General features: G+C 38.9%; 1 protein-coding gene across 2 annotated transcripts; it reads right to left on the bottom strand.

The window, feature by feature from the left end:
* Positions 1 to 176: 176 nt before the first annotated feature.
* NSRP1 (nuclear speckle splicing regulatory protein 1) lies at positions 177 to 18,858 on the bottom strand. 2 transcript variants are annotated; one of them, XM_069791144.1, is made up of 7 exons: positions 18,710 to 18,858; positions 17,350 to 17,437; positions 7,526 to 7,582; positions 6,092 to 6,223; positions 4,929 to 5,136; positions 4,241 to 4,349; positions 177 to 1,822 (listed from the first exon to the last, which is right to left on the bottom strand). In XM_069791144.1, exons 1-7 carry the CDS (start codon positions 18,727 to 18,729, stop codon positions 790 to 792), a joined length of 1,647 nt encoding a protein of 548 aa, XP_069647245.1. In that variant the 5' UTR covers positions 18,730 to 18,858; the 3' UTR covers positions 177 to 789. The 2 variants fall into 2 exon arrangements, with proteins under 2 accessions (XP_069647245.1, XP_069647246.1); XM_069791145.1 differs by having other exon boundaries at positions 6,076 to 6,223.
* Between the last annotated feature and the right edge of the window lie 229 nt (positions 18,859 to 19,087).

Here is a 19,087-nt window from a genome sequence, read left to right on the forward strand (position 1 = left end):
TAACTTTATTCTTGATTATGGACCTTTGAACAGACAGACTGACAAATCTAAAATATTACCTCCAGTAGAACAAGCAGGTATGACTGTAGTACATGAAAAGAGACTTATATACCTTATTTCACACAAAAAAGATGCAGTATAATAACACAAGCATTAAAAAAGACGCATGCATTAGATCCAGTATGTATCTTACAGTTTATTTAAGTGTTTCTGTACATCAGGTCCCCAAAACCAAAGCCCACACATAAATACAAAATTCATATATCAATATGCATTTAGCTTACAAAACGCCATACTACGTATAGATTATTATTCAGGCTGTTTTTCTTGCTTTTTTCCCCATTTTTACAGGTCTGTCTGCTTCTCATTTTTGAGAGCATCACTGGGCAACAATGACTCCCACTAAGGTCTGAGAATACCTTTGTTTCAGCAGAGCTCACTGTTTCAGCTGGTGAAAGGAGTAGGGGCTGCCAGGGGAAAGTATTCTCACCTTATGTTGTTTAAAACTTCTAGGTCTGTCCCAGAATCTTCAAGTACCAAGGACAGGGTACTGAAGGCCAGAGTCAGCCAAATTTAGTATTTCAACTGTATAAACAGACTAAGTGTGTGTATGAAGGGATCCATTAATCCATTTCAAAAGTTGTTCTTCTATTATGGCACACACAATTTCTTAAATGAAAGCCAGTAATAAATAGCTAGGATACACTTTTGCTTCTGTACAAGAGTCTGTGCAGCAGTGGCTTTTCCTCTTGGTTGAGAGACCAAGTGTTTTTGTCCACCACAGGGATATTAATCTTCTTCCTTCTCAATGTAAGATTTAGTACTGACACGTGCCATTTGCCTTGCCAAATAGCGGTCCCTTGCTGACATGACTGTCTCTTCATTGCTCCGTTTGGCAAATTTGCTCATGCTCTCAGGTGGTTTCTGGGCTTGTTTTTTCTCCTCTTTCTCCCCTTCCTCTCCAGCTTTACGTTTCTGCTCAGACAAAATTCCAGAGATGGATCTTCCCTTCTCATCCGCCTCTCTTTCTTTTCCCTTTCTCTCTTTTCCCAGATCAGTCTCTCCATGTTTTTCTGAAGATGTAGGAGTACTTTCCCTCCTCTCTCTGTATTTCTTTTCATCACTGCCACATTTCTCTCTCCTCTCCCTCACATGATCTTCCTTTTCTCTGCATTTCTCTCCTCTCTCCTTCTCTCTGTCATTATATCTATCTTTACCATTTCTTATTCTTTCTTTCCCTCGTTCCTTTTCTGAACCCTTCTCTTCTCTGTCCTTTGCCTTCCTCCATTCTCTGCCACGTCCCTCCCTCTCTCTTCTTTCCTTCCCCCTTTGTTTATCGTCTTGCTCTTCCCTCCTTCTGTAGTTATCTTTATTAGTGTGATCCCCGTATCTATGTCGCTCTTCCTTTTCCCTTTGGTGATCCTTTTCATGGGTCTTACTTCTCTCATAATCTTTTTCCCTGTACTGTTCATCATTTCCCCTTCTGCTTGGTCTGCTCTCTCCCCTCTTTGTAAGATGGGCTTTTGTGTGCAGCTCTTCCTCCACACTGGATGAGCTTGGTGACCTGGAACACCTCTGGCTCTCGTGACGTTTAGCCTCCTCTTCACTGCTCACAGAGCTCTCTCTCCTTTTCTTCTTTTTCAAATTTACTTTACTATTTTTATGTCTCTTATCATCATCACTACTATCAGTTCCTAAGTCAGTATCAGCATCTGGATTACTTTCTTTCTTAGTAGAGGGCTTCAGTTGTTGTCTTTCATATGGGCATTTGTTCCTTTGGTTGGATTCATCATAACAACTGTCAGATTTTTCTTCCTTTATCCTACATTTTTTATGTTAAAAAAGAAAAAAACAACATTACACAGCTTGAAATCTCAGACTTTTCTACAAACTGGCTTCTGGTCAGTACTTAAGCAAAAGATGCTCCTGAGAAGTCTAAGAAAGCAAATCTATCTGTGGCTCAGGTTCCAGGAATCCAGCGCAAAGGATTTCTATTAAGTATCTGTATCTGCTTCATTCGTGAATGCGAGCTGTTGAATTTATGTAAAAGAATGACTATGGTTAAGTATCTGTAGCCTCCACCGAAGGAAAAAGACATAGATTTGTATTCCTGTGTAAGCTTTTTGGCAAGCCACACATTTTTTCCTGTATGTTTATTTCTCTATTCACATCAAATAATTATCCAGAGAAGCAGCAGGTTGTATGTTTTGTTGAGAGAGGTAGGACCATAGCTTCCATTAGTAGTAGTAGATTTTTTTAATCTGGTATTTCTGAGGATCTCATTCTTGTGGCTAGATAGGAATTAGTATCTTTTAACAAGTCATAGATTCTTAAATACAAAAAGCCGACCCATGGAGGACAAATTTGGGCAGTAGACAGAAAGGCTATGCTTTGTCATTCTTTTCTGACTGATAGGGAAATATGTGTTTACTCACACAAGGCACATGTCTCTTCTTTTTAATCATACAGCTACAGTAACAGTCAGTGGTAAATTCTTATGAATCAGCACACCATCTAGTTAGATTGAATGTTTGATGAATACTTCAAAGCATTGTTAGTCTATGAACAATGACTAAAAATTATGTTGAAAAGTTTGATAATTTGTTTAGCAATCCAATTAATTAAAATGACAAGTCAAAGGTGGATCACTTTAGGGACAAGTGATACAAATTCTGAGATCTGAAAATTGAGCCATTTTCTCTCTGTATCCTAGTGTACCACTGTAAGAAAAGAGTAAAATTAAAAAAATACACCTGAGCTTATTTGAAAGCCTTGCTGGGAGCACCATCTACAGTACTACTTCTTTTCCCCAAATTAATTTTATATACAATTCACAAAGGGAACATTTCCCTAATTTGCAAGATTAAGAAACCATCATTTCAAATGATCTCTACACAGTACAGAACTACATCATCCAGAAGACGCTCTGAAAGAAGGAACTATTAAAGCAAATGGACAACCAAGTGGGCTGACCACTACTGCTACTGTTTTTATAAAGAAATGCAACTGAGTTCACTTAGATTTCATCAATAAAAAGAAAAACCATAAAATGCAAAATTCATTTAACTACTTCAGTAGCAATCTCTGAGCACTACTGAAACCAAGCAGGTATTTCTCTTTGGTGAAAGCCTGAGAGTATTTCTCTTTGGTGAAAGCCTGAGACAGGATGTTTTTCCAAACACATAGGTATACTAATACTTTAAGTCTCAAATGACAAAACTGTGGTCTCAAATTTCCCATTTTCTGCTTAAATTCAGGAAGCTGTTCTGCTTTTCTTCGAGTCAGTAATTCTTACTTCCTACTTCTTTTACACTACTTTCCCCTATTTATTTCCAACAAGGTGGCACACCCTTATACTAAAGACATAATCGAGAATTCCCTTATTTCAGATAGCTGAGTAACTTCACTGTGATCACATTCTTCATTTAAGCTAAGAATTTACTTTCTAATAATCCAACCTCAGATCTAGAAGATCTCTTGATGAAAGCTGCATTTTCTTTGTGATAGCAAGCATTTAACTAGTGACATCCAGGTTTAAGGCCTATCTCAAGTGAGGTTTGACCTGAATGATCCGTTGTTGCATATAAGAAACATATCCCCTTCACCGTATTTATCCACAGGGCAGAATTTCACCATCTCAACTACATAAATAATTCAGCCTCATCTCATTACTTTGCTTCGGAATGTGCATATATTAAGATTTTTAAATATTCCCACCGGATTTCCTATATATTTGATTAATTTCCTTTTACCACAGCGTCAACACTCAATTATGTTTTATGAACCTGTAAATGTGGAATAAGGACAAAGTTAGAGACTCACATTCTTTTCAGGAAATTCATATGACGACATCATTTCCTATGACTTATCTCTATGCTCATTATTTTACCTTTTGTCTCCCTCATGATTCAAAATACGTAACTTAATGCAGATTGCCAAATATTATGTAAACCAAAGTAAATGTAGGTTAGAATAATACCAAGCAGTATTACAAGTATGACTGTTCCCTTGACACTTTTTAAACGGCATCCCTCTCCCGCTTGTTTCTGTCTTATAGTTTATACCACTGATGATCATTAGACATTTTCCAAACAATTCAGTAGATCAGATGTATGAAGTAATCCACTTACCCTACCAGTGTTTTAGTACTCTCTAATTGTTACAATGTTCCAGTGAGTCTGGAATCACAAACAGCCAGAAGCTGGTTTATATCTGAAAGCCTTCTGGAATCGCATCCTACCTGGCTTCACGGAAGCTGCATTTAGGCATCTCTTCTTCCCCTACCCTCTGGTTTAAAAGATGTCTGTAAAATCCACTGAGATCCTTCTGTTTAGTCACATCCAGGTACGCTAAGAGAAAGAAAATAAGGTTGGACTTACTGTGCCACAAATACTCATCAGACACAACTCAAAATTGGTAGACTGTAGTCTCCAGCCTGGAGGTTTTCAAGCCCAGAGCAGAAAAAGCTCAAAGCAACCTGATTTGACCTCATAGCAGACCACACTTTGAGCAGGAGGCTGGAACAGACGACCTTCAGAGGTCCACTTCAACCTGACTCATCTTATGATCCTATACCCTATTCTTTACACCTATTCTTGGGACACTGTACAGAATGTCTGAAGTAAGCATTGTAAGCATCATCATACCCCAGTCTTAGAGTCTTCCTTCAACAACAGACCGCTCCTCAAAAATTAAAAGTAGCAACCCAAACAGTACTTGACACACAAACAGAGGAGCTTCCTCTGTTCCTTTAGTAACATGTACAAAGGAAAGTAACACACAAAGCTGGATCTGATTCAGTATCTGCTATCTGGTCCTTTTTGATTTTAATTATCTCAAGCCTCACTGAGAGACCAGATGATGATGTTGTAAATCATGTATAACGCCATACTTATTTTTAAGGGGAATTATTTCAGTGTGAATCTCACCCTCAAGAGCTGCCTCTCTTCTTTCTCTTTCCTCCTCCTCAGCCCTTTCTTGCAGCTTCTTTTTATAGGCTGAAGTCACAAAAGCCTCTTTGTGGGCAAACTCTCCTCCTTCCATTTCACGCTCTTTCTGAATTTTTCTTTCCATTCTTTTTTCTTGCTCCTTCTTTCTAATTTCAGCTGCTTTGAGGATATTTTGGATATATCTGGGCTAAAATAGAAGGGAAAAAAGGTATCAGGCTGAGAGGTAATTGAGGTGGCTGAGAAAACACAAATTGGGATTGATGGAGATGTTGCAGAAAGTTGGTAATGGAAGAAAATTGACAGAAGCTAGTCTAACATATTCTCACACTGTTTGATAGCTATCTGAAATAAGCTGTCATTCCCTTTTAGATCACTAACATGTCATGCTTCCCAATAACAAAAGAGGTTGCTGTATTCAGTCAAAACATTCAGCCCATTTTTGACTAGGATGATTTTTGCTCTGACTGAAATGAAGTATTTTTTGATTTCTCACCCCTCTGTCTTCTGTTTTGTAATAGTCTTGCCTTTCTATTGCTGTAAAGGAGTGGGAATCTTCCTTTTATACGCACATGACCTGACAAGAGCTTTCAAATGAAAGAGAGTAAGTAACTATGAAAATATCACTTGTCAGGATAATTCAACAATGCTTTGAAACAAGGCATTGGGCTGTGGAAATTGGCTCACATTTCACCAATGAAAGTTAATTATTTTAGTCTTCTGACAGTCCTCCAGTAAGCACACTAGTGAGTGAGGAGGGATGATTTATGTTCATTGGCTTAATAACGAAAGAGTCCTTACTATCAGAAGTAGTATTGTTGCAGGGCCCATTGCCTCTAATCTAGTTATCCCATTGTAACATTCTCTTCAGAAATACACAGAAAGCTATATGTGCATCATAAGTTGGGTGGGAAACTTGTAGACTGCCGCCCTCCAGAATACCACTGAGCAGGACTCTGAAGTATCTGATGAAATATTAGTTTTGCCAAAAGTCTTGCAAATTAATACCTGATATAACAGGATTTCAGCACAATACTTGCATGTCCCATGAGAAAATGCATTTGGCAAAGCTTAAAAGTTAATCAATCATAGTTATTCCAAACATACAGAGATAAGACAGACAGCATACATTTTCAGGTATCGACCTTTTTGTCATCTTTTCCAGATAACACTCTGGCATTACTTTCTTTCTTCTTCTGCTGCATTTCATCATAAATACTGTCATATTCATACACTGTAGCATCTTCCTCCAAAGCCTTCTGAATCTCCAATTTAGTCTAAAAGAAAAAAAAGGGGGAAGAGAAGAAAAGATACCAAAAAATGAAGCATGAAATTTGTACTATTTTCCAAAATTTTATTCCTATATTGTAATTTAAACAGATCTATAGTATAAACCTATCCATTGGAACACTGTGTGTAAATTAAAAACAGCCTAATCTACAAAGTTCTTGACGTGTTTACCAGGATTGAGAAGACAAACAATCAAATCATCACCCGTATTTGCAGTTATAGGAAATACACGAAGTAAAGCACAACAGTCAAAACAACACTGGAAACTTCTTAATGACCAAACTGTTCCTTCAAATAATGTAATTAATTTTTTTCATAAACACCATTTCAACTAATTTTACTGTCTGTTTTCATCTATAGTTTATCTCCCTTCCCTAAAGCTCCAAATAACAAATATGTACCAATGTAATTCAGGATACGATTCCATATGTCACAGTTCTACCTTTTGTTTTTACAGTCAAGTTGGAAGTAAGAACTGTGAAACCGTTCAGTTTTTAAAAGCCCTATCAGAAAAAAACAACTACTAGGGGAGCCCTTAGATCAGATCTCCTGACAACAGAAGAGGAATGCCGAACAGCACCCATAAAAGTTTCTCTCAAGCACATATTGCCTCCATCAAAAAAAAAAAAAAAAAAGTGTTAAATGTATGACGCATAAATAGCTTTTTCTTCTAGCTATGTCTTGTATTGGTCTGGAACTTTTTAAAATGTAAAATTTGTGTTTCTTCCGCACAATTTATTCCTTGATTACAGTAAAAGGCTCACTGTTGGTATATATTTAAATATTTAAAACCCCAATACTTTGTAACATTACATTCTAAAAATGAAACAAACTGAGAAATTCTAAAAACATCAATGCATTCTATGCCACAAAACAAACTGTGACATCTTACATATTTAAGTGCTTGCATTGAGTAAACAGAAATTTTGTTGTGTTTTAAGTTATGACCAGCTCTGTGTTAAACCTCACTCACGCAGCTTTCATCAGGCAGCTCTTCAGCTACTCTGACCATAGCCAGGAGAATTTCAAAAAGAGCAATCTTGCCCAGAAAAGCGAAACAAAATCATTGCTAGAGGAATGGTTCTGAGAATTTCAAGTCGATTTTTAAAGAAAGTCTTGTGCTGCAAAGAGCAATGCACAAAGACCATAAAATTATATGGCATTTTTTAAAAGGGTAACTCTAACTCTGAAGTTGCACAATTATGTTTCTGCAATTATTTAATAAAAGGGAATGGATGCAGTAATTTCTTAATCTGCTATGGGCCTGAAGAGTCCCCACTGCATCTTACCTGTTTCATTGCTTGTTTTTTCAATGCTTCTTTCTGAAGACTTTCACCAACAGATGGCTAAAAGAAGGAAACATTGCAGAAATAAAATTAATTACATTGACACAGCTCATATTATTTTTCTACCATTCTAATGAACAATTATATAATAGTCCCATTACATAAGTCAGTCTCTCACTTCAACAGTATTTTTCTGTAAGAAAAACTGAAAGTTCATTCACAAGCATACAATGAATCAGCCTTTTCAATGAACACATTATTGCAGAACCTCAACATATATATGTGTATATATTTTTTTTAATGAAAATGGTGATGAGCTTAAGAACAGTATTTCAATGACATGTGTACCTCAAAAGCTGCACAAAATTTCATGCCATTTCACAAAACAAGTAATCTCTGTTCAAGAAATGCACAGAGACATAGGTCTGTGAAAACTGTTTAGTTGCAATGCCTTCCTCCAGCCACTGCCATAAAACGGGCAGAAAAGACATACCCGTCTACTATGGCAAGGGTCAGTCTGTTGGTGCAAGAAGCTAGCACATCAGCAGGCAAAACATCTAGCAAAGGACAGCTAAAGCCAGTACTGAAACAAATTCCTAAAAGAAGGATACTTCTAATACATCTCTTCACTCCTGAACACTACAATTCTTTCAGGTTTTGCCATTAAAAAAAACAACAAGAAAAAAGGAAAACACAGAACACAAACCCCCCAAATCAAAATAAATTGGAATGATACCTTCCTACCAATTTATATATCAAAAATGTTTTAATGTTCTTAGGAATTCTATGTTTGTGAATAAAGAAGGATAAATGTTCTCAATGACTTTTTAAATTGTATTTCTAATAGTCTGTGAAATAGATAGGTGCTATTCAGAATATACATACTCTTCTTCCAGCATGTAAATGTCATCAGACATGTAGAAGTCACGAGCAGACATTCTTACTGACAATCACATGAAAAAACTGTATTTATAATAAAAGACAAATATCCAAATGGATATGGCACTTGATTTCAAGTTTGATCTCTATCATTAGTTATCTATTTTTAGAAATAAGAATACTGCTGATTTGAACAGCACGTACTTCAAATGTTAATGTTTCATTTTTCAAGATTAATACGCTAAAAACCAGCAGTACTGAACTTCCCTAAGAAAAAACATATCCACTACTGAAAACACATTTTCTAATCATATTGTCTTTTAAAAAAACCTTTGCATCTTACTTGGTTTTGTCTTTTAATTAGTGTTGAACTAAACTGCCTATCTACCTTTTCTCATCCAATAGATAATACTGTTTATTAAACAGATTCACTATAAATGACAGGACTCGTATGCTTGTTTATGTCATTAAGTATCTCTTGATCTTAAAAAGCAGAAATAGGAAGGAAAAATCCTTTTGCATTTTGGCAGCTTCCCAAGTTTTGTAACTTTGACTAATACATGCTCTGTATCACATTTTAAAAGGACAAAGAGATTGTGTAATCAGCTCTTAACAAAATTTTAAAATGGTAACCAATTAGCAGGGAGCTTGGCAGCAGGGACTAGGATCTTCTGAAATCAAACAGAATTAGCACCATGTAAATTCAAACAGATCCCCTGAACAAGAAGGCTTTTGAATACATTTGATGTTTAAAATAAAATAATAACTTGTCGTGTCCCCTCTTTCTTATGCTATTAAAATTTTAACAGATGTGTCAACAAGGAAAAAAACCAAGTGCTTTTCCACAATTTTCTACATGACGGACTGCAAACAGCCCAAATATTTTTTCACTGGTTAATTTCAGAAACAGGGAACAAGTTGTGCCACGAACAGGAGAATTAATGGAGTTTCATTATATGGGACTTTGCAACCTCTGTCTCTTTATTTCCTTTACCACTTCCTCAGACACCCTGCCTGCTGGATTTCGCAAGTGGGCAACACTGTGTGTGACCAAAAGCTAGCCCTGTGCTGAGCAGTCAGTGAACAGTTCCTCCTCTAACACTGAGAAAGATTAAAATCACAAATTCTCATCTATGGCTGTGCCTTTAAGCAGCTGCCACTTTTCATGAAGATCACAGGACCGCAGTATCTTCGGGAGGGACCGCTGCCACCCAGCAAGGATGGTTAAGATTGTTAGTGAGTTCACAAGTCATATGGGACTAACAGGTACATACAGGGATCACTTCTAAGGGACTTTTTTCTGCTATGCAAACCACAAATAATAAAAAGACTTGCAAGCTTCTGTGCAGCTTTTAAAAAAAGCCAGAAAGGTAGTATCTCAGAGGAGTACCAAGTCATTCCAAACACAGCAAGAGAAGGTGCTAAGACAACACTGTCAATATTCAGAGAAGTACATATGGTATCACAACATAGCATCCACTGAATTCTAGATACTCAGACCTTTGCTCACTTCCTATAAACATGCCAGTACTTACTTTTGTTAAGTAATACTACAATCAGAAAAAACTGAGACACAGAATATTCAAAATATTCCTTCCTAGCCCACTCCAAGTGAGGGACTTACACACAAAAATTGGAACTTGAAAGGGCACATATTCCAACTTTTTCTGGTGCTTTAATTGCTACATGCAGACTTAGATAAAATCCAGCTCTGATTTCAAAATTAAACCTTGTGGTTAAACTACAGTAATAAAGGGAAACCCTGATGTGCGCTTCCATGGAAGAAAAACCCTGCACTGATTCAGTTATGCTCATCACTAGAAAGCAGCCTCTCTCTCTTACTCAGTTGCAGATAACCAGGTAAGGAAGCAGACCACGCTTCAGGCTTTAGGAAGCTGAGCTTGGCAGATATTAGCAGCACACGCGGAGAGTCCACTCTGGTATCAGGGACTACACCCTGTATACTGCAGCTTGCTGATTATCTGGACTAGAATTGGATATAGCCTTTTATTTATTTATGTAGCTGGCTGGCTGGTTGACTGGGGGAAGTAGATAGTGGATTATTTGGTTTAAAACAACCTACAAGAATCCTGGCTTCATTAATCTAGTATTTACCTCTGGCTTTCAGGGTTCATGAGCTGATGTTGAGAAATACTTAAAATACTGCACTTGATCTTTATGTCATATGCTTTCTTCTAAAAAAATGCTATAAATGAGTCAGTATACATTTCTTAATGCAAACAACTATTTTAAATTGACAGTGGAGCACATGCCAGCATTACACAGAAGACCTACACTTCCTCCTGGCTCTTGGGGAAGAAGATGGTCCTCTGCTTGACATATTAAGGGTCATCACTGAAGGATTCCTTTACCAGACACTCTTCCACTGGTTTCACAGAAAGGTACCTGAACAGTAAGGAATCTCCCATGCATTATGCCAGAAAGCAAGGGCTCAGTAGAAGACAAAACAGATTCTCCAGTTATATTTACAGAATAAGCTTTATTCCACCAAAATATATGAAACTCTGCTTAGAATGTTTTCCTTGTCTACCTACATGAAACAAACACGTTGATCTACAAAGATTGCATTAAAAAAATGTAATATATAATCCTCATTATTGTACATATAATTGTAAAGAAGTCCACCTGCGATTTGTTTGTCTAGAGTGGCAGTAAGTTTACAAAAAACAAACACCTTCCCTAATAGTTTATGGTTGACAATTTCCTGCCATGCTATGAGCTCTGATAGATGAGAACTTCCCGTTCTTTTGTATTGTTTTTACTTATCAACTGCCCATTTATTAAAGGCCCTATAAGCTCAGCAATCTGTCTCATACTTTCCCTGCAGTCAAGCTATTCTTCTGAAGCACAAAGCTTATAGTTTAATATTTTCTGGAAGGAGAAAATGTTTTAACCCTATCCTGTGAAATGACACAGAATCCATGCAAATCAAGAAACTATCAGAAATGAGACTCTCCAGTCTACCACTCCTAGGAGACCATGAAAGATAGCTTGTACACAACTGAAAATGTAAAAAATTTAAAAAAAAAAATCACCCCAATCTACTAACATTTCTCATTGCTCTCTCTGATTTCTTATCTCCTTCAGGTATCTATAAGCTTCTTTCAGGTTCTTAAGTGCTTAAGCTACCTCCTTATTTTTATCCTGCAGGCACACACCCCTTCTAAGTTACTTCTTAAAATGCCTTCTTTACATTGCTCCTACACAACCAAAGGAGAACAGACGTTCAAACTACCGACCAATGTTTTTGGTTTGTCTCAGCTATGTTCAACTCATGATAGAGCATGCAAACCATTTACAGCTTTATACAAAAAGCTCAATTCAAAGTTCAAATGCAAATACCTAAAAAGGCAATTCCACAAATGAGACAACCAAAATTTCATTCTCTTACAAATTTGTCTTCTCTGCCTTCCCACCTCAATGCCCGTCTTCCCACATCTCAGGTCCCAACTGCAGTTCCTTTGTTCCCTTCTGCATCTCCTGCTTCCTCCTGTCTCACCTAGACTAGGCAGCCAGCCCCCAGCTTCCAGTCTTTCTCCTCATCGGGGTACTAACCGGGTCTTTGTTTTGCAGCCAGACACATCTAGTCTTGGCAAATTCACTGAAATTGGCCAGTACATTCAGAAACTTACTAAGGGCAAATGTCAGACAATGAATCCTATAAAGCTTTTTTTAGAAAACCAAACCAAAAGGAGGATAGCAAATGATTTAACTGAATGTGCCTAGTTTAAAGAATACTCAGGCTCTATGTATCCTTATGAGTTGCTACTCATTTGTCCTTGGGGGAAAAAAAGCCAGTTGCTGTCATTGGGTTTTTAGAAGTAATTCCTCCTAAACTACTGCTGTAAATGACCATTTCTGGAGCAGAGGGTGCAGTACCATTTAAGCATAGTCTCAGAAAACAAGTCTTAGTCTGTGACTAGTATAATTTTCAGTGTTGAAGCTGGTTTCTAGGAAGTTACAACCTTAAATCTGAAGCTGAGAATGTCTTGTAAAAAACATCACAACTATTTCAAAAGATGTTCTCAAAGTCTATGCGAGATGCCTGACTTGGTGTTCCCCACTGACTGCCACAAGAAGTACGAGACCAACAAATTCTAACATAATAGCTATTCTTAATGGAATATCTCATATTAGCTGCACAGCCTGCCTCCTAAGGAAAAGCATTTGTGGTTGCTACCAAAACCCCCGGCATGGTACTTACTGATAGACAATATAAGACATCAATCCATTCCTTTTTTAAAGCCAGAAGATGTTTCTGCTCTAATATAACCTGCTATGAAAGACCCATGAGGGGGCTTTGCCCTTTAACATTGCCCTTTTGAATTCTCTACATGCTGCTTTACAGTAGACACATAAAATAAATTACCTTTGTTTAAAGTGAAATACATTTTAAAGGGAAATTAAATGCTTCGGTGACATCAAGCAGATTATATGCAGTTTGATTTTAATCTCTCACTACAACCATCTAGTTTTAACTGGATGCGCAGAAAAATATTTGACCAAACAGCAACAGCAGGATAATTTGGAGCTCTATTTGCAAGTGAAAGCACAGATACTCAGCCAGTTCACAAAAAGCAAAGCTTACACTTATACTGAGCTAGCCAGTCCAAAAGCACTTTATTGTTAAAAGACTGAGAAATAGACACTTTCAGAGCAAAATTCATCTCACTGATTTTAGCCATCTACTTTAGACAAGATAAGTTGTGTGTCAGAAGTACCTGCCTCTCTACTGACTGTACAGGGAGCTCAGGGAACTCAAGTGTAGATACCTGCATGTTTTTTATGGATCTTGCCCCAAGTTTGTGGACCTATGTGGCTATGTCTCTGAAAGGCTAAGATCTGACTCTGCTCACTTCATTCTCCTCTCATCAGATAAGGAATCTCAGACTAAGACATCTTTGGATTCACGACACTTTGGTATCAAAATATCTTAAGATAAGCTACTTACACTCTCAGGTTATGTATTTAGCAGTGAATTGTTAAGGCTTGCCCTCATCAAGACCTATATTATCCAACTACAGACTGCACATGGATGATCACTAAATGTACATTAGACTCAAGTCTTCGGGGACGGGGGACACCAAAAAACCATCAGGTAACAGATTAATCTCAATTCATACACTGTATAAGTCATGGCTACTAGCAGACGATTAAGAGAAAGAACATGAAAAACAAGTCACGTACAGAATTAGCTTTCCTCGGCATTCCCTCCTAGCTTCCAGAAATGAAGAGGTTAGGGACTTCCTGAACTGGAGGATGCACCTGGACCACTGTTGGACACCAAGAGCACCCCTTAATTTGACTAATCCATTTCTGAATCCATTTATATTTTTGGCCATGCCACAATATCCTGTGGCAATGAGTTCCACAACTTAATTACACATTGTGCGGAGAAAAACCCCAACTTCCTTTTGTTTAGCTTAAACCAGTCACTTGGTAATTCCATAATATACTCTACTGCTCATATTGTGAGAAATGGCAAAATCACTTTACTTTCTCTGAATCATTCTTGATTTTACGTACATCCTCTTGAGTTATTCCTCTCCACCTCCTTCTCCTCAATAATCTCTTTTCTAAGAGCCTTTTTAGTCTACTTAGTCTTATTTTGCCTGAAAACTGTTGCATCAACTCTGATCATCATCAATACTCCTTACTTCGTTAATCTTTTTTTTAGTCATACTGTATCCTTTGCAAAGTTGCAAAGTGAATGGAAGGATCTGTAAGCAAAACCAAAAATCTGAGTCTACAACCGGATATAGTCTTCTGCTTGTTTTCAGTTTCTTCCTTTGCGCCAGCTTAAACACTCCATTTATCTTTTAGATGGTCACTAAAAAAACCCACCAAATCAAGCTGGTACATTCACAGAACTATCTGCACTGACTCCACAATCTCTCTCCTGAATTTAGCACCTACTGTGGTCTATATACAGTTATTTTTTCAGCAATACTTTACATCCTGTAGCAACAAACCAGTTTTGAAAGGCTAGTAAGGTACAGGAATGTATGTTGGGCAATTCTGACACAATCAAGAAACAGGAATTTTATCTGCTGTGGCACAGAGATATTCTCAACTAAATTCCAAAGTTAAAACAGAACGTGGAAGAGTACACTGGGAATGCTGACAAGCCACCTCTCTGAAAATGCAGTGCATGAGTAAGGGAGTAATATTTTTGGAGAAAATGGATTGGATACATCACAAATAACAGTAAGCCAGAATGGAAATTTATTTCTAACATCTCATAGTTTGTTGAGGTAGCATCTACTCGCTACAACAGGCTTTCCTAGGGGCAACAACCTTCCCTCCAGTTTTTTAAAACAGCAACAACTCCTCATTATGAAGGCAAATAATTCACAACTATGTTGGCTAGAAGTACCTATAGTCACCTGGTTTACTTTTTCCCAGTCAACATTGTATTTCAAGAAAATTTCCATCCCAGATGTTCTATTTCTTATGAACTAACCCAAAGATCATCTTCCTCAGCAACTAACATTCATTAATGTACTTAGCCACAGCAAAAAACCCTTTCAAATTCCTTCAGCAAGGGTACAGGCAAAATCTTAATGAAATATGCACAGTAACATTAAAAAAAAAAGGGAGCAAAAGTTTGGTATCTAATATATAACCACAGACCAAGTCAGGTGTGCAGATTTCCCAGCACAAATATTAGAGTTCAGTTAAAAATACATAATCTCCAGACATTTGAGATGTAGTTCTGACTGATAAGGTAGCAGACAGGAAATGAAACCCCTCCCAAATGCTGCTCCTTATCTTGAAAAGCTCTGAAATTATTATTGAACTAATAAAGTAATTTTGCTTTTTTAAAAAATGATCTGCTTTGATAAAGGCAGTTATGAGATTATTACTTTTTGCCGGGTATGTACCATACTGATGAGCATGACAACTTTTAAGAGTCTTTATAAACAGACTCTGGTAGGGAATCTGTCAGCCTTTCTGAAAGGGAGGATACTTGATCCGTTACACTAAAAGTTAGTAGACAGCAGCATACATTATTATAATTATTAGCATTCATTATTTTGCTTTAATGTTTAGATATTAAGAGAAAATGGAGAAGCGAAAAAATGCAAGATAGCCCCAACAGTCAGGAAGGTTCCCAGTCCTACCGTGTAATGTTTAATGGCAATAGATTAAATCAAGCTCATTCTTTGGATCTGGAAAATGTGGGGTCACTCCCTTAATGTAGAGAAAGGCACCAAATCCCAAACTGACAAGGAAGTGCTGCTGACATTAAGGACAGCAGATGTGCTGTCATCTCCATTAGCTGTATTTAAAGGAAAGCCTCTCTTTAGAGCCACGGTGCTAGGTATGAGCTCAAGTGGAAGGATGTACCTCCTGATAGCACTGAGGACAGCAGCTAAGTGAGGAAAGAGATGGGATTTAAGACATGTTCCTGTCATCTCTGTTTCCTCTAAGTCCTATAAGATGCACTGAGGCAGTTTCATGTTGAGAGTTGAGTGGATGTTACTAGGAAGGCCCTTGGCCCTTTCATGCCCCATATAAAGGTTGCTCAGACACCTTCAAAAGCAGCATTCTGGATTCTGTAATGGAACCAGGCACACAGAGGCTTGGAATTGCTAGATTCAAGCTTTCTGTGACATAAAAATAACAACTGCTAGTTTATTATAAAAAAAAAAAAATTTTTTTAAAAGAAATGTTTTGATAATAGGAGTCAAAACCTGACAAAGATTAATTGATGCTTTATTAGCATTGTTTTTTCAACCACACAAAAGAAAGAGCATTGAATGAAGCTCTAGAACAGTAAGAACATTTTTGTAACACAGGTTCTCTTTCTTAATTTCAACTGACTCTAAACTCCAACTTCTTAAATGTTAAATTTCTAAACAACAGGTATATGTAAAGTTTATTTTCTGGATTTTGTGGAAAAAAGCTAATTATGCACATAAATGACATTACGATTAAATTATCACAAGTAATTCCAGATTGATAAAAACCAGTAAATTGCAACATCATGTCCAGAAAGGTCCACCCATGTGGAGAGTTCATCTCCACAATTCTGATTTCTATTCTTTACCTGTGAACTATGAAGCTACTGGCTTTAAATCCTTCAAAAATTCTGTTTTAAAAGTTGGGTTTCTGTAAGGTATCCAAACCAGCCTATATACCACACCAGTTCTTGAATGCTCCCCATACTCATAGCAGTACATCCAGAAGTGTAATTTTTACAGTGTACAGCACCCTCTACTGGGGCAGGTAGAAAGCCAGTATTTTGAAGGTAATACTTAAAAAAAAAGATAATTAAAGGAGCCTGTAGAAAAGAACACTGTCAACATCATGCAATGTAGTTATACATCATGGAGTATCAACAAACTCTGTGATCACAGAAACGTTGTGTATTGTTCAATCTAGTATTACAAGTATTGTGAGTACTTCCAGAACTACAAGTAATTCTCATTACTTGCCTTTATTTTTTTTCTTTAGAACTTTTGGGTTGTACAGCTTTGCTTTTGTTTACAGTGAGTCTGAACACCATAGATTAATTACATCGAATTTGGGTGGAATGAGCTAAAGGATAAAATACACTTAACAACTACACTTTAAAGTTAATATCTAAGAAATGTCTGTTGATTACTGCTGTCTTTCTATCTGCAGACATCTTTACCAGTGATAGCCCACAAACTTCTTTACAAGCTAGATACTGTTAACTCTTGCAAACAGGCTGCCACATGTGATGAACTTTTGGAAGAGTTAACAAAAAGTAACTAACAATCAAGTCATCACTTCCATGTAACTTGCAATAAAGAAAACAGATCATATTTCATGCCCAATTCCAAAATGATGACACATATCTTACAGACACTGCCATAACCTGATGCAGACATTAAGGGTTGCAAACAAATAATTTGCGGAATATGGGGCAAATTTCAGAAGAAAACTGTTGAACTGACCTCTTCATCAGAGTCATCTGCAAACACTGAGAGTTTCTTCGAAACCAGATTTTTCTGTGGTAATTTTTTTGGCATAATGAGCCCATATCTAGGAAAAAAATTAAAAGTTACCTTTAACATTACTTACAACAAAACACATAGCACGTTCCAAAACAAAAATCTACCATTCACAATTTTAAAAACAAACTATCAGCATCACCATAATGTATCAAATATGGATTTGAGCAGCATTTGCAGCAGTGCGCTTAGCCTTGCCACATGCTTGCCAGCTTCTCCCACAGCTATTGCTTTTTCCATGCAAAGTTTCTGTACGCAATGATCTTCCTAAATTAGGCCACAAATCCCTCTTGTCCAGAATTCTCCAAGTTATTTTTTTGTTCTCCCTTGGAGAAGTAAAAAATTACTACTGTTTAACCTGCAGAGAGTTAGTCTTAGTCTACACTGGACACTATTCCATAACTATGTTTGCTGGTGCCATAAGAAGTTCACCTATTTTGCTTGGCAACATAAACCACTAATCCACAGACACAGCTACAGGAAAAGACAGGATTTACACTCAGCTTATGTCATGCAGAGATTGATTAACTACACATGCAGAACTCTTCTGCTGACACAGCCAACCTGTGTGCTCAGGAACACTTCCTAAATTTTCGGTAACGAGCAATCCCTAAATCAGGAATTTCTCCCCCACCTGCCTTTCCCCAAGTCCATCACTGAGTAAATAGTTCGTCACAGCCTGCACTGTGGAGCTGGAGAACTCCACGATGCCGTAGGTACTACATCATCATTGTGACGAACGAGTTGCTTCCGTGTGCTCCGAACACGCTCCCCAACAGCTCCCACGGACCCGGCTGCGGGGAGCCGAGAAGCAAACCGCAGCACCTCGGCCACGTCAGGCCGGTGCTCAGGGGGTGGCTGGGAAGCGGCAGCTGCGCAGCGGGTTGTCTGGGAATCCTGAGGGGAATCTACTTCCCAAGAGGGAAAACTATCCCCCGGCAACACCGCAGCAGCCGCCGGTACCTTCCCACTGTTTGTTGTTTTGTTGTTGTGGTTTGTTTTTTTTTTAACAAACACAGTTTTAAGTTGAGGCCAACACGACAAGGCTACGCGGTAGACATGCGCTGGCGGGGACGAGCGAGCCCCGCTCCTGCGGCCCGGCCCGGTCCAGCCCGGCCCGGGGGTTCTGTCAGAGCTCGCTCCGGCCCGAGGCAGGGCCTCGCCTGCGCTCGCCCTCAGCGGCGGCCCCAAGGTTCCCCCCCAGCCGCTGCCCCGCGGAGCAGGGCCCGCTCGGACCCTCCGCCCCGAGGAGCCCGCCGGCGGCGCGGCGGGGCCCCGCAGCCCCAGCTCCACCGTCACTCACTGCTTGCTCAACGCCGCCATCTTGTCCCGGCCGCTGCCCTCGCCGCCGCCAAGTAGAGCCGCCTGCCGTTCCGCGGCCGCAGATTCCTCACGGCCGAAACGCCGCCCTTCCCCGCCAGCCCCGGAGGCTCCCGCCGCAGCACCGCGCCGCGGTCCCGTTCCGGAAGGGAAGCAGAGAGCGGGCGGAGAGGGCCGGAGGCGGGGGACGAGTTTTTTTAACGGCTCATTGCCGAGTGGCGAAAGTGCCGATAGACGAAGGGCTGTTGCGGGCGGCCCGCGTCGCCCTGAGGGGAGGGGAGCCGAGCCGAGCCGAGGGCGCCGGCAGCTCCTCACAGCAGTGGCCGCTGCTGCCCGCGGCCGGGCACGAGGGCCCGCGTGG

Source organism: Haliaeetus albicilla, chromosome 9 (genome assembly GCF_947461875.1).
Source record: "Haliaeetus albicilla chromosome 9, bHalAlb1.1, whole genome shotgun sequence".
Lineage (NCBI taxonomy): Eukaryota > Metazoa > Chordata > Aves > Accipitriformes > Accipitridae > Haliaeetus > Haliaeetus albicilla.